This window comes from Toxotes jaculatrix, chromosome 3 (genome assembly GCF_017976425.1).
Source record: "Toxotes jaculatrix isolate fToxJac2 chromosome 3, fToxJac2.pri, whole genome shotgun sequence".
Taxonomy (NCBI): Eukaryota; Metazoa; Chordata; class Actinopteri; family Toxotidae; genus Toxotes; species Toxotes jaculatrix.
The window spans coordinates 4,889,696-4,906,131 of NC_054396.1; the positions used below are offsets into that span (position 1 = coordinate 4,889,696).

The following is a 16,436-nucleotide window of genomic DNA, read 5'->3' on the forward strand; positions in this document are numbered from 1 at the left end:
CAGCAGATATTTGCATCACGTCACCCTCGTGCTGGTGGCGTGCAAGTCTGTCACGTCCATCAGAACTCCTCGGTTTAACCTTTTAACTTTTTTTTTTTTTTTACCACAGTATCACAGAAACGTTGACGGGAGGCGGCTGTGCACCAATGACCCACATAAATGGCCAAGAATTAGGCCACCAGAGCAGATGTTGACGGGCCGCTGAAATTTAACACCAGTAAGTCTGCTATTCATCATCGCTGTAAATCTCCCTGTCATGCTCTCACTGTAAACAAATATCAGCAGAGATTATGCTGCTTCATTATCCACTGACTGCATGCCCTGGTTTTGTTGGCTTTGTACATTAAGAGGCAGATGATAGTAAAGCAAATATTTCAGCATGGTTGCTGTCAGCAGAGACCTACCAGAGATCACAGACTCGTTCCAGCTGTCCTGGTCACTCAAGTATTCGTCCAGACGCCAGTTCTCCTTGTTCTCATCAGACTCCTTCTTGCTCTCCGACTCCACGGCAGGCTCCTTCTCTGTACTGGACGTGCGGGACAGACGGCCGTCCAGCCGTCGTTTCGGAGATGAGCGTGCTTCCTTCGTCTGAAAACTGAGATCACACATCACAAGACAAACCTGTCAATTACGACTTTCGCTTTGTGTGATGGCCAGCTGATTCCCACAAAGTTGTGTTTTTTTTTTCTCTTTTTACAAGACTGAATGATTAAATCCAGGGAAATGTTCTCTAACTTTAGAGGAGTCAGTCATCCCCACAAAGAAAGATTAAAGGCAGACTAGCTTAGTTTATGTTTAAGAAGAAGCCAACAATTCTGTTGATTCCTTTCATAAGAAATCACAGTCATGTGCACAAATGTGGGTTTTAGGATTGAATTGTTATTTTCTGTGACCATGGCCTTTTAATACTCTTATACAACATCTCTCATGCATGGAAACACCATTTGATTTGGTTTTCATTGTATAAAAAATAATAATAGTATCATTATATCTCACATGATAACACTGACAAACAAAAGAAACTTAATGTTGTAAATTCATGTATTAGAAATGCTGCACATCTTTCTCCAAAGTCTGACCTGTCCTGTCTGTGTTTGGTGGCCAGGGCACGGTGCAGTTCCTCAATGATGCAGCTGGGGGGCAGCTGTGGGTGTAGCGCCCCAAGGTGGGGGGACCCAGTAGGTGTGGAGATCCTGCCTCTCAACAAGGAGCCATGAGGGTCTTTGGGAAGTGTGAAATTTCTGGGTAAGGTGGCTGGGGACTTCTTCACCGGCACAGGAGGAGCAGCTGAGGAGGAATTTGGTCAAAATGAGACACCTCTGCAAAACAGTAGGACTTTAAATCAGCGTTTTCCTGGTGAACTCACCATCGAGGCTGCCCAGTCTAGTGAGCAGTTTGACTGGCAGGTTGGGTGGAGGAGGCGTGCTGGCTCGTCTCTGGGGCTGGGCCACCGTCACCTCCTGTTTCCCTTCGACAGCCTCCACCATCCCCATCAACTGCTCTTCGCAGGGGTCGTTTAGCGAGGTGCTTTCGTCTTCTCCGTCGTCACTCTGACTGGGGTCTCCCACTGTCTTTGAATCTTCAGTCATATCTTGCACTGAAATCAAGTACCAGCAGTGGTGATGAAAAGGTTTGGTTTGTTTAGAAAGTCTCTGTCTCCACTTAGTGGACAATCGGAGACATGACGTTCCAAACTGCAGCTGGTGCCAAGAAAGATTTTCACGTAAGAGTACAGCCCTTTCAACCAATCAGAATCCCCCATTTTACCTCTAATTACTAATTATTAATTATTGCTAATAAATAATTTTAGCATCTTAAATCAAACAGGAACTACAAGTATCCTGATGTAGAATAATTAAAACTGGCAGGAACCATATCTGCTACAAAATGTAAAGAAGCAATTGAAGAAATACAAGAGGAAAACCAACAATAACTCTGTTTTGTTGTTTGTCTTCTCTCTGATTTGCTTTATTAATTTGTTCCTTTCCCCTGCAGGAATACTGACTGATGTTATCACCTTATAAATTTAGGATAGCTACACGCTAACAAACAGTTGGCCGTTAACATATCCAGCAGATATAAAGCAGCATTAGCGCACTTTAGAGCTGTGTTTCTGGCCAAATCTAATTCTAATATTCACTCTCTTTTATCTCTGTTGTTGTCTCCACCAGAACCTGAGGGAAATATCTGGCTCTCTGGCTGCTAAATGCTCCAAAATGTGCACCAGCTAGTTGTTAACTGTGTCTATCTGCTGTTCGGTACTGGGCAGGTAGTGTATAATGGATTCATAGAGCTTTTTTTTTTTTTTTTTTTTTTAATTGAAAACAGGCCCTGCTACTGCTCAAAGATGCTAAAATTATCCGTAAAGCTTAGGGGAACTGCAGAGTGATAATTCTCTTGAGGTTAGTTACTTTGAGAATTATATTATATTGCACATAGACATTTGATCCATTGTTTATATGTAAATATTAATTGCAGCATCTTTAAGCACTACCTTTTTTAACTTCTTGGTACTGACAGCATCTGTAATTGTTCAGTGCAGTTTTAACATTTCAAACTACAAAACATCCAAAAGTGCTGTGTGCTTTCTATCAAGCCACAGTATTGTGTTCTACCTGTTGAGGCCTCTAAATCGCTGCTCAGGTCTTCATTGGTGCTGGCGAGAGGTGCCACAGGCTCGTCATCTCTGTCCTCACCATCAGAGTGAGTCGGGGTCTCTGGATCTTCACTGTTACCCCCACAGGCGAGTTCTGACTCTGCAAACAGTGCACAGAGAAAGAGTTCAGGAATGAGCTGGGCATCATGTGGCTAAACGAATGAACTGTGATCGGCCTGGAGTCATATGTGTGCATGTGTGTGTGTGTGTTCATCTCTCGTTTTGCACCTGTCTCCGTCTCCCCGGGGTTCCTCCTGACGAGGTCATCTCTCTTCTGTCGTACAGCTGCCTTCTTCTCCCCCGCTAAAAAAAAACACAAACATTTATGAAACCAGTCCACTGGCTGCATGGGAAATGAAAACACATGGAGCTATTTGTAAATACAGCCTCCAACTTCCTGTTCCCTGAGTCATTCCCAAACCATCCAGTGTTTTTTTTTTCCCGGCACTGATGGAAGCACGAGTCTTATGTCACACTCACTTGCCGAGGGCTTCAGCTTCTCGTTTTTCTTTTTCCTCCACTTCCAGGGCTTGAAGATGCGTCCCAGGCTGGCCAGTTTGCTGTTGCGGCGGACGGGAGGGGTACGAACCCCTGAGACCAGACAACCCGAATGCAGTGCCCTCTGCTGGTCCATCCCATCTACAACACAAAACAAACAGCCACCTTAAAATGGGCTGCGGACCACAAAGTCCATCCTGAAAACAGTAGTGACACCAAGCAGTGCTTCAGTGCAGGGAAGACTAAGGAAATGTCTTAAATAACTTCTAACACAATTGGCTGGATACTACCAACATCCCATCATCATGTGAGAGCAGAAAATGTGGGTCACTGGCTGTAAATGCCTTATTGATTCCAGTCTAATTCTGAGGAGAAGCGAGCGGTGGGGAGAAGACAGAGAATCACATTGTTTGTGAATGACTCACATGGTTTCAGGGCAGCCAGACCTTCCTGGCCCCAGTACACGCAGACAATGGAACGCTTTTAAAAAATGTCTTGAAAGACGCACAGAGGATAAATAAAATCAGCTTCAGCACAACTGCCTTTTCTAAGGTCAGTGCAGACATCTGCAGCCTGCAATCCCCACAGATTTTATACTATTTTAGGCTGCGTACTCATGTTGGTGAAGTACACAGGAACCTACTGCACAATTTGACAACATACAGTAGTGACAGAATTATACAAATCTTACATGCTGCTACTGACAGATGGGTAGATTTCAGAGCATCCCGCTGCATCTCCATGTCCCATTTGTTTGTTTTTGTGGTCTTTTTTTGTCCTGTGTTTGTCATTATTTTTAGGTACTGACAAGAATTTATTCCAGTGCTTTTGTAGATCAGTTTACGGGGGAAAGGTGTCTTGTAGTTAAGGCTTTGGTGTTTTTACATTTAGTGTGCTTTAATGTTTTTCTTTTTAAGTCTTTTTAACAATTTAACAGCTTTCTCTTATCTACACTATGTTCTGTGTGTGCTGGAACAAATAGTCCATTCATCTATGCCTGCAACTAAGAATCATTTTCATTATTAATCCCTCTGCTGATTATTTTCTCAGTTAACTTAAATTATTTTTGGTCTATAAAATGTCACATAATGAAAAATGGTCATCACAATTTCCTAGAACCCACGTTACACATAATCAAATAGCCTTTTTTCTGTCTGGCCAGCTAAACTATACCTAACCTCAACTTTAAGCTTTTGAGACAAACTGTAATACCTTCCAATGCAAATCATCTGTGACAGCAGTAATTCTGGGCTGTTTGACAGATTTTCTCCCTGGTTCATTTCATTTCTTATTTTCAGTCTCAGCATCTATCAGCACTAAACTGACCAGGGAGAAAATGCTGCTGTTCATTTACTTGCTAAAACTGGCTGGATTACCATAAGGTCATAATGTCTTACTGCAGCAAAACCAAGGCATGGCTGACACAACTGCTGCCGCCTTTTTTATATATATATATATATATATATACACAAAAGGAGAAATGAGGGGGCAGGGTTTATTATTATTATTCAACATGAATATGATCACCTCACCATGAAGACACTGATTCATTGACGCCAGCTCCGTTCTGCTCTGCAGCGGTCAGCTGAACTGTGATGCGTTCAATGAACTAACAGGGATTAGTGCAGTTTTTCTGACAGACATAAATTTGTATGGTGTTTGCATTACTAGTACTGTAACAGGCCAAGTGGCTGAATCATCTCCTGAACAAGAGATATTTTTTGTTTATGTTGTGGAAAAACAAGTCGTTAATGAATAGTTTTTGTCATAGTTTCCATTAACTAAATTAACGCTGCATTAGAGGAGCCGAAACTGTGAAATATTTGGCATTTTTCCCTGGAAAATGACTCCAACAATTACTTGATGTTGTTTGACTAATCTATTAATCCTTTGCAGATGCTCTGATTTGTCTCCATAGACAAAAACTGGCAATCGATGGCTACTCCTCTTAACTGCTTCTCTGGCTTCTTGAAGCCCTCTTAAGTCTGCAGGCTAAGCTGTAAAGGAGGGATCACAATGACAGACAGAAAGGCACAGAACCACAGAGACTGACTGGGCTGACTTCTGTTATGCTGCAGCGAGTGGTAGAGAGAGAGAGAGAGAGAGAGAGAGAGAGAGAGAGAGAGAGAGAGAGAGTGAGAGCTTCCTTGGAGAAAGGACAGAAATAGGCACTCCTACACAGTCTGGCTCCGCCAACAAGCTGACACCTCAGGGAGCCTACAGCTGAGCTGTGGGCTGTGCAGGGATCGCTACACAAACGCTTTCATTTTCTGTCAGCAGCATCTAAATCCACAACATCTGCTCATTTATCCCTTAAGAAATGAATTACATACACTCACATTACCGGCCCCAGTCACATAATAGGAAGACAAGAGGAAGGGTATTGTGATTTATAATGGGATGCTCCACAGGTGAGGGTGGATTTGATGGTGCTGGCATGTGGAGGGTGGTTAACAGCAGCAACCCAAGTAAATCAGTAACATGTTCTCAGTGTGACAATAAAAACATGAACTTCTTCAAAATGCTGCAGGTACAGTCAGTGATGTAATTTAAGCTTTCAAGTAGATGCTATATTTACACAGATTTTCATTGCAGGAACAAGGCATCATATCAGCAACTATTCAATGTCAAAGTGTTCACAAGGAGGGTTTTCACCAGGGCTGCAGTGATTATTTTCATTAATCTGCCAGTTATTTTCTCGGTTAATTGTTTTGTCTATGAAATGTCAGAAAATAGAGAAAAGGAATCCATCAGTCCTAAAACCCAAAGTGATGTCTTCAGATGTCTTTTCTGGTCCAACCAACAGTCCAAAACTAAAAGCTATCCAATTTACTAGCACATAAGTAAAGTCAGCTTTTCATAGAAGCTAGCAGGAGAGAGACTCCAGCTGTTTCTTCAGCATACAGAAGCAGCATCTATCACTTTTCACTGCATTAACAAATGCAATTTAACAGACATGTGACTCATAACATTACAAACATACAGAGTTCCATATTTATCCATGGACAGCAGCGTTTCGGTGCCTCGGCACTGACTGTTACCCTCAGCTGCTTGACCACCAACAATGAGAAGCAGGTCAGTTGCCCAAGTCATGCGTGCCTGCCGAGGATGCAGCGAGAAATTCAGGTCAAGCCTGTAGTAACAGTAGCAGCACGCCCAGGGTCAGGCTGCCGTTACCATGGTTACCACACTGGATGCTGCAGAAAAGGTCCTCAGAGGCAGAGAATCACCATGGCATGAGGAATAGGGAGTTGCTGGGCGGATGGGAAGGCTGTTGCCACACAGAGAGACGGAGAGCTGCAGCCAATCACGGCCCAGCATGTAACGATGCATAATGTAAGTCAGGGAGCAAATTGCAAGTTATGTTGAAATATTTATCAAAGTGGTTAGGTGTTAGGGGGTTTGAGTGAACGTTAACGTGTCTTTCCTGCGAATGCGGGAGAAGAATCGTCTTTTCAAATAGGAGAGAAAGTTAATTATCAGAGTCAGTCTAAAGCAAAGGGCTGCTACAGCAGATGATGAGTCTGCTGAGGAAGACAGAGCACTGGGAAATGTCACAACACCTTCCTCACTCACATCACTAACAACTGACCATCACCACTTTAAAGCCCATGAGTTGTTGTTGTTGTTGTTTTTAAATAAAACCATGTTTATTTCACTAGGAAAAAGTAATCCATTACAGTGTTTTAAGGATATTATATAATGTCCATGACTGAAAAATCCCCAAAGGAATATTATAGATTTCTTATAGTGATATCACTGATTTAAAAAAAAAAAAGATATATAATTCAAGTACACTTCATCACAGCGCCAAAAGTCACTATGGGAATATTATACTTACATGACAGTGGTATCAGAAGTGGAAACAGCACCACTAGGTACCATATGGTCATAAAGACAAACACTACAAATCCCAACAGACACATTACATGAACAATATTATATTTAGAGTAAATACATGGGACGTTTTGCAGCGAACTCATCATAAATCGGTGTAATATTCAGTCAGAAGTAGATGTTTCCGAATAACACTTACATATCATAGGATGCACAACCTTCCAGCTCTACTCCAGCTCTCGGTATTCACATCATATGTTCCCGGAGAGCCGACGGACTCAGACTAACCGGAGACTGATGATGATGATGATCTCGCAGCCGCGGTGTATTTTGGGAAATAAACAGACGAATGAAAATACTGTGTGTTTAACAATGTAACAAGACCTCGTTACAAAAAAAAATAGATGCAAAAAGCTGGTTTCACAGCGACATGATCGATCGGAAGGAGAAGCAACTGAGCGTAAAGGAGCGGGAGACATCTGCGGATAGCTGCTAGTGTTGATGTGCCATGTGAACCCCGCCCCTCCGGACGGGAGGAGGAGGGCAAATAAACTGGCACACGCTCATCCACTACTGCAAAACATAGTACAGTATCTTACACTAGGTTACAATTCGTACACACACACACACACACACACACACGGGGTTAAAGACTGATTAACTGCATTAACAGCACATAACTTAGAAATGCATGAACAGAGTTTAAATATCTTTTGCACAAAGCAAAGCAATTCAGTGATGTAATATATTTGAATTATGATGTTAAATTGAAATGTTCTGTTTTCTCTTTGTTTGTCACAGATGCATTGAGGGAGCTGTGGCAAACCGAACATGGACTTACAGTAAACACCTCAGATGGAGGTGGAGTATCTTAGAGACTGATCATCTTTGCAGAACTTGTTCTCTGAACCTCCTTCCAGTTTTGTTTCAACAACAGACTTAAATACCTGTTTTTTATCATTAGGCCACTTTGTAGGGGATATGATAACTAATTGCCATAATAAGATTTATTTATCTGCACTTTAGCCTTTAAAATCTCTTTTTGCTGTAAAGGTATATTGGAATTTACTTTTTTTGTTTTTCTGTCTCTCACACACACACACACACACACACACACACACACACACACACACACACACACACACACACACACACACATTGCTTGTTGTTTTGTTTGTTTGTGTTGCATGTTTAAATGTTGAGCTAATGGTGCTGGGGGAAAAGTAAGGGGATCACCAAAGCTGTTAAAATTCATCCTGAGGGGAACATGAACCAAAGTGAAGTGCATGGGAATCCCTCTGATAGCTGTAAAGACATTTCACTAAAAGGCATAAAAATGTCATGGTGGTGCTAATCTGACCGAGGTCATCCACAGAGCGGTTCCATTAACGCTGCTAAAACATCACAACAAGTTTATGTCAGGTTTCTTTGCGGGTCAGGAAATACCACAGGTGATAAAAGAAGAAATATATTCACACACTCAGGTCACTGCAAACTACCTATTCAGTCATACAGGCACACATACATACACACAAATCCCTTTGTAATGATACAGGAATACTGCTTTCAATTTTTAAATAGGTACAACCTTGTATTTTATTTTCAAGAAGGAACACTGCTTTTTAAAACCTACTCTTAAATATACTTTTTTCATCTACTCCTCACTTTATCCACACAGACAACTCATCATTAAGACAACATGACTTTGTGTGTAAACAAAACCTTTGTGGTTCAAGATCGATTTCCAAACGGCTTCTCATACATTATAGGCAGGAAGGGCTGAGTTACATGAGTTAAAAGTCAGTGGCTGGATTTCTCTTCAGGGACACACAAGCAGTAAACAAAGAATAAAACCAGCGGCGCAGGCTACTCAGAGAACATGAATCTCATTCAATATTTACAAGGCTTCATTTAATATGGCCGAGCATTGAAGGCGTGCCAAAACGTTGTGCACACAAATTGTGATCAGTTAATAAAAAAGTGACACATGACCTTAAGCTTGCCAGCCTGAAGATGAAGGAATCTCAAGCGACAACAGTAAAATCAAACGCAGAGCTTTAAAGAATGAAGACAAAGGGCTGTAGTTTTTTGGGGGTTTTTTTTAGCATTCACATTAACTAAATAGACCATTGTCTTAGCAAACACTTCATGTCACAGCAAGAAAAACACTGGTGTAATTAATAACATTAATGATTGCTGCCTCCCACTTGTATTTGATCCACAGCCAAGTTTTGTGCCTGCTGGCTCATAGGCACATGGATTCCTGGGGCACTGAATGGAACTGAGTCATTAAAGCTATTAGGTACACCTGTGCTTTTCCTGCTGTTTATATGTTCACATCACATCATTGAGACTGTAATTCTGAGCAGCCGATTGAGAAAAAAGGCTCAGCCCAGCCTGTAGCTGTGATACGGAGTCGGACACATCAGGAATTTTGGACAGTTAAGGTGCCCCCCCCCCCCCTTACTTGGCAAAAAAGATTCCCTCGTCTTCAGTTACAGTTACAGTTAAATTAAATCCTGTATAGATGGTTTTCTGAGAAACGTCATCAGTGAAATGTGATTGCAATGTGGGCAGGAAACAAAGCAAAGTGACTGAGAGCTTATGGACAGATGAACATGAACAAGCTGTTTTTTGTGAGTTTTTATACTAATGTAACACATCTGGTATGAATTTAGAAGATGCTGACATTATTAAAATAATATCAGAACGGGGGAGGTTTTGTTGTACAGCAGTCAAATAGCAGGAAGTGCAAGGAGTTCATCATAACAATACTTTTTAATGTTATTTGCTTGTGTGTGTGTGTGTGTGTGTGTGTGTGTGTGTGTGTGTGTGTGTGTGTGTGTGTGTGCCTGTGTTTGGGGGGCAGGGCTGCTACCAGTTGATATTTTGGGACACATGCAGTTCATTTCTCCCTATGTGTGCAGTTTACTTTGTGTACAGTCTTGTGGCAAAAAACATTTATACAAATTTACCTTTTAACAGTATTTTGACTGATTTCTAGCAAGTTGCTCCATTTCTAAATATTGAAAATATCCAGAATTAAACTATCATGACACACACGGCTACATGTTTTCTACAGGAATAACGCAACAATGAATGATGACAACTCTATTTTTGAAAATGTCTGTACCAGGGACTTGCAACTGCAACACCTGAAATAACTGCAGACATTATTCATGTAATTAATTTCATCTATGTTTGACAACTCAAAGTCCACTGTGAGAAAAGCAGTATGATTTATTTCTTGCTAACCGTACTCTTGTGTAAACAGTTTGAATTTGGAATGTCATGAAGGCTAATTAGCTAATTCAGATAACACAATCTGAATAAATTATCATGTTTAGTAAATTAGTGTTCTTCTGCTTTGCCAATTCAGGTCCATAGACACAGTCACATCAGCCTTTTTGTCCGAACTCAGTCCCAAAATAAAAGATGTGATGTCACAGTTCAGTCCGACAGTGACACACTGCTCGACTGTTTCTATTGGCTTATAGCGGACACACACACACACCCTCAGTCAAACTGGAACAGAGATGAACTCTGGCAGATGAAGTCCAGTAGGAGATTGCACAATGATTGCAACAGGAAACACATGCTTGAATTCATAAGTCATAGATGCTTCAACTGAAGTGAGTGGGAAGTGCAGGCAGTATTCGCAGGATGATGGAGTAATTATGGTTGTGTGGACAAATAGACATTTAGACATAGTGAAGGCTGTTTGAGGGTTGGTTTTATGGTTCAGGTTAGAATTAGGCTTAGGTTAGGGAAAGGGTAAGGGGTTAGGAAATGCACTATGTCAAAGAGATAGAAGCTAGATAGAATAATACGCGTGTGTGTGTGTGTGTGTGTGTGTAAGTGGGGAGAGTAAATGTGATGTAAGTGTTGTGCAGTCACAAGGGAAATGAAGGAAAATGGAGAAACATGCTGTACATCAGCAGTATAACTGCTCAAACCTGCAGTTATGAAGTGTCCATTTGTGGATCTATTTGCACCAAAGCACTTTACAATTGATTGCAAACCACAACCACAAAGTAATCACATTCTCAGTGATGGGAGAGCTTCTGTGTTTCACAGATTAGCCGCAAATTAACCGAATCAGAGCTCTGCTATTGATGGCCTGATATAATGTCCAGGCTTGACAAAAAACTATTATTAATGATTCAACATTTAGTCTGAAATTCCTTTGCAGATGGTTCATTAATAAAAGACATTGTGACTCTGCAGTGGTGGTTTATCTTGCAGTCAAATACACTCTTTTCTATGGCTAAGAACCCAGATACAAACAAATAATCCATCATCAGGCAGAGTCTATGTGAATAACTCCTAAACAGACTTTGCATTCTCGCAGTGCTGCCAGTTTAAAAACATAAAACATATATTTTATGTTCATAAAACCCTGCTGCTGCTCCACTCCGGTGCCATTCTCCTTTAAATCTGCTGAATCATTCATCAGGTACAGCCACAGCCTGTGCTGCCTACGAGCCAATGCAGTGTCACGGTGACAAATCGGGGACTGTAGCAGTGGGGAAGACACAGCCCCGACTGCCTCACAGTGTGTGAGCTGCAAACAAAATAGTCTCTGGGATTCCTCTGAAGGGGATGTTTCAAGGTTGGGAGGAGGCCAGGTTTCTCAGGTTGGACTCGGTGCTGCCCGGGCTTAGCAGGAGGGTACTTTGTCGATTCCTTTGATTTACACAGAGATAGATTTATCTTCAAGTTGACAGACTGTCAGATAAAATCCTTAAGAATGCCATCCCAATATCCCAGAGCCCAAGGTCTTCAGATTGCTTGGTTTGTACGGCCAACAATGCAAAACCCAATAACACTGAGTTTACAATTGCATAAAACGAAAGAAAGAGAAAGCAGCCAACGCTCATACTTCACAGGTTTAATGTATATTTCACCTGATAAGTGACTTCAACAATTCATTGACTGTAAACAGTCCACCAAAGTACACAACAAAATCTGTCCTTCCTCATTGCCTTGCAAATTGTTACATGATAGTGTTTTCTGATCTGACACCCTCGTCTGCAGGAAGCCATTGTTTATCTTTGCCTTTCACTGTTACATATGACTGTTAATTAGAGATACACCAACTGCAATTTTCTTGGCCAACTGCAATTTCCGAAGTCTGATCTGCAGATTCCGAATTTTGACTGATTCCAATTTTCTTTCTTTTTCTTTCTAAGAACTATAACTGACAGCATGCACAAACATTTTTGTAACTTTTCCTTCTTAGAAAATTCAATTGTGTGTTCACAGAAAAATGTTTTACATTTTTCTCTCGTCTCTCTTCTCTCGTTCAAACAAATCTAAAAAATGTAAATGTGTTCCAGGCTGCTGTACAAAACTTTTTTATCCAAAAAAAATCCAACTGAAAATGAGTTGCTGTATATCACACTTTAACATGTTTTACTTTCCCAAAGTGCAACAGATCTGCTGTTTGTAACAACACACCTAATGTCATTGTTTTACATCGAATATTTTCCATTACCTTTAAAAGATGCCGCAGTGAGAGTGGCATTTATATTGTTACAGTAGCACTGGGCTGATTAGTTGCCTGGGATTAAGAGTAGTGGCCAAAGTGTACATCTGTGGCTGTTACTACCGATTTGATTTCTTTTTTTGGAGTTCCTCAAAAAGTACGAGGAGGCTCAACACATTATAAATTGATGAGAGTGGCTGGCAGCTCACGCTCTGCAGTGTATGACCCCAGAGCATCAGGGGTAGCAGCATAAAGTAGGTGCTATTCCATCTGGTAACAACCTCATGCTGCAGTCTTAGGCTGACCCACCTGTGTCTGGGTGTTGTGAAGTCATGAACAGGTAAGCTATGAGTGTTTAAAATTCCCAGCAACCTTCCCTCCAGTTGCCACTGTGTCAGTGACGCTTCTTTGGGACAACAGACCCTGCTGATGAAAGATATCAGATCCTGATGGCTTGTGTAGCTTCTTGAAATTGGGTATGTTCAGCAGAGTGATGGTGTCTTGTGTCCCTTTAAACATCTGTACTTTTTAATTGCATGTTTGCAGATTAATCAACATCAAACAGCAGTTTGATGTTGATTAGTAGCTTTCATTGTTTACTTGTTAACTGTTAATGCAAGAGGGAGATGCACATATTCAAATCCAGCACCCAGTTTCAGCAGGCTGATTTTTGCAGCTGCAGCCATCACCACCCCTTTTTTTTTAACACTGCTGAGAGATCCATGTCAGTCACAGTCATCAGTCTTTCCACTCCTACTCGGGGCTTATGCATTTTTTGTTTTAATTACATCTGCCGCAGAGAGCAAAGTATCTCTTTTTTTTTTTAACTAAAGCTCTCTCTAGGCTGCTTCCATTCCCCATCTCTGTGGGATGCAGTGTGGATTTTGTAAAACGAAGTGGCTGAAAATAACTCTGCTGGGGTGGTCTAGAGCCTCTGTTCTTGCCTTTCCAGGGCATCCAAGTGATCATATCACAGCTCTGTTTCCGTTTGTCTGAGCCTTCGTATCGCCCCTTGTCGTGGGATGAGAATGTGAAAAGGATCAGCTGGATGCTGCGGTGTGTTCTCATGTGCAACATATTGCTTTTACTCGGCTCTGAAAGGAATTAGGTCAGCACATGAAACATTCATAAAAGATACATTATGTGTAAATGGCTGACAGCTTAAGTCAAGTAGCTTCCCCCAACACGCCCGACCCAGTCGCTGGGTAGATCTCAGCCCCTGCTACACACGTAGTAAACGGTCTGTCTTTCTTAAAATAAAGCATATCATGGTCAGCCTCAGGAGCATGCACTGTTGTTACAAACATGTGACGGCAATTCCAGTATATTAAACCCCACAAGCACACAATACGAAAGGGTACATGTGCAGAACAACCATTTAAACACACAAAGGCAGTGTTGCTCAAGTACTTATCATGGACATAGAGAGCACAATGGAGTGCATAAGCAAAGCTCTGTTGGGAGTGAAAACAGTAAGTTTCTTGTGAACAGCATGCAGAGCAGTAAACACAAGCCACAAGCCATTCATCTCTTCGGACATGGTTTAACCACCACTCTGTTTTCAGTTTCATTCTGTTGAGAACTTGAACACATGAGCCGCAGTTTTTAAGTCCTACTGTATGTGTGACGTCCCTGTTGTTTAGAGATTCCCAGATTGTTTAGTTGTTGGGGGAGGGGAGACAGTGCGTGTGTGTGTGTGTGTGTGTACAGTACAGCTTCACCATTTCTATTTGTGCTGCTGTAGAATCTGTACATGGAGATTTATATTCGTTTTCTCAGACAGAATTTAGACATTATTGCACATTATTACTTGCTGTTTCTTTGATGGTAATTACATCCTGTGATATCAGACAATTCACTCAAGCTCAAAAAATTTAATCATTTTGAGGACGCAATTCTTTCATTTCTGTTTCTCGGAGCTTCTTTATTTAAAGCCCCTGAAAACTTGAAAATCTTGAGTATTCCTCTATAATTTTAAATATTCGTGAGTGAATAAGGAACAACCTCACAGTGACAACAGAGAACCACAGTGCAACAGAGAATTATCACCTGACTCTGCAGTCTCTCTCAGCTATTTTGGTGCATTTAAGTATCTTTCAGCTTGTTGTTGCACTTTAGCACTTTGGTTCACTCTCACCACTCTTATAAACCGGCCACAACACAAAGCTGTTTTTAGAAAAAAAGCTTAAAAAGCCACGGCACGCGTTCAACAACTAGAGACAGATATTACACTTAGGAGTTGGTGGAGACCAGAAACAGAGTTAAAAGGAGTTTCCGCTGCCCCCAAGTGGTCAAAAATTAATTAATGCAGGGTTAAGCACAAGGTCAGCACTTAAGCAATTGTGCGCAGCCCTTCTTCTTGCCATTCATAATCAAAACAGCCTTGTGTATACACAGGGCCATGGCTAACTGAGAACACTGAGGTCATGCCCCATGTAATCTTTCTGAGAATCTCAGAGGTTTACTGACGTAAAGAGGAGTTTATCTTTTACCGTTACAAACACATTACACGTGTCAGTGTTTTTTTATGGCTGATTCTGATATTTTTAAACTAAATATCATAAACCTTTACTGTTTCAGGCCAATGCCCCAACCAGATTTTACACATCACAAGCCGATAAACTGACTCAAGTGATGTCACTTGAGTCAGTTTATCGGCTTGTGATGTGTAAAATCAGCGGCGATCCTCTCTAAATGAACAAATAAAATGTGAAAGTTTGTGAGTTTGGTCGGGGGCCCTGGATCTACAGTGTGAGTCTCCTACATGGTGGTGTTTGTGTCCTTCCAATACATTGGTGGAGGGTGACGTCATGTTTTGTCCCGAGTGCTGTGCTGCTCCCCAGGGCCCTGTAGTGAGAGGGACCCAGGGACATCTCTGCATAGTGCATAGCGGCATGAGAGATGAGTTGGCACAAAAAAGAGGTACAATTGAGTTAGCCACTGTATCACTGAGGTTTGGCTGGCTAATAAGAAAAAGAATTAAGGCTGCACCAAAGACTCAAGGGTAAAACACACTGATGGAACAACCTATTACCGTCTCAGCAAAATCACATTTTCATTTATAGTCCTAGATTTGAGTCACACATCACTTCTGTAATGCTCCACATTAATCATGGCCATGCAGTACACACTAAATCCTTCATCACTGCTTTCAGATGTTCCACTTTTGAAATAGACATGAGATCCAAAACAGCTCTGAGGAGTTGCATCAGCTCTAAAAATACACACTGTGGGGGGGGGGCATGAAGTTACACAAAGTTTATTTTTTTTATGCTAACCTCTTCTGATTGAATTTCAAAGCTTATTCTAATGCTGCCTGCACAGCGTTCATTCCTGTCTCTCAGTCTGAAGGGTGATTTGACATAAAGTGAGTTCATTCATTTAAAGTGCACTTCAAGTCTAAATCCATTTCATCCTAAACCTTGCAGTATAGTGCTGAGTAATCCTGCGAAAGTGTCTGTCCATTCTCACTCTATATGCAGCACGACCTTGGACAAACCATTTCTCCCTATTCTTTGTAAAGGGGTCAGGTGACTGCAGTGCTGGACTCGTCCTGACAGTGACTGCTTACCTCATTTATGCAAAACCTCGCCCTCTGCCAAGCAGAGCCCTCTCGTGGCCGTTTAAGCCACTGTTTGACCTTTTGACTGCTCTTGACCCCACTTAGCAGCATTTTTGGACCTCTCCTATTATGCAGGTGTTTCAGTCGCCTTTCAACACATCATCTCTAGTGTTATCTCTGCTTTTTCATTTTCAGTGGCTCTAACTGCAAACTTCACATGTGGGGATGCCAGGTCTGCAGGCCAGCGGGCAGAGAGTTGGATCCCCAGGCACGAGGTACATAACTTTCATTAACTGTTTGATTTTTATGAATATTATGTTCCTAATGCACACTACCATCAAAACTCAAACAACTGAAGATGAAGTTATGCTTTACCAGGTATAGTTATAGTTTCT

At 41.5% G+C, this 16,436-nt stretch overlaps 1 protein-coding gene across 3 annotated transcripts in view; it reads right to left on the reverse strand.

The window, feature by feature from the left end:
- phactr3b (phosphatase and actin regulator 3b) overlaps nt 1–16,436 on the reverse strand; it is a 46,124-nt gene that overhangs the window by 24,072 nt on the left and 5,616 nt on the right. For 2 of the 3 annotated variants that reach the window (XM_041033883.1, XM_041033882.1), the window contains exons 2-7: nt 3,137–3,295; nt 2,885–2,959; nt 2,616–2,756; nt 1,367–1,597; nt 1,080–1,287; nt 405–595 (exon numbers count right to left, since the gene is read on the reverse strand). In XM_041033883.1, coding sequence (XP_040889817.1) covers nt 405–595; nt 1,080–1,287; nt 1,367–1,597; nt 2,616–2,756; nt 2,885–2,959; nt 3,137–3,295 — 1,005 coding nt within the window. Of the gene's footprint in view, nt 1–404; nt 596–1,079; nt 1,288–1,366; nt 1,598–2,615; nt 2,757–2,884; nt 2,960–3,136; nt 3,296–7,190; nt 7,375–16,436 lie in introns of those variants that run through there. The other variant, XM_041033884.1, reaches the window with a different exon arrangement.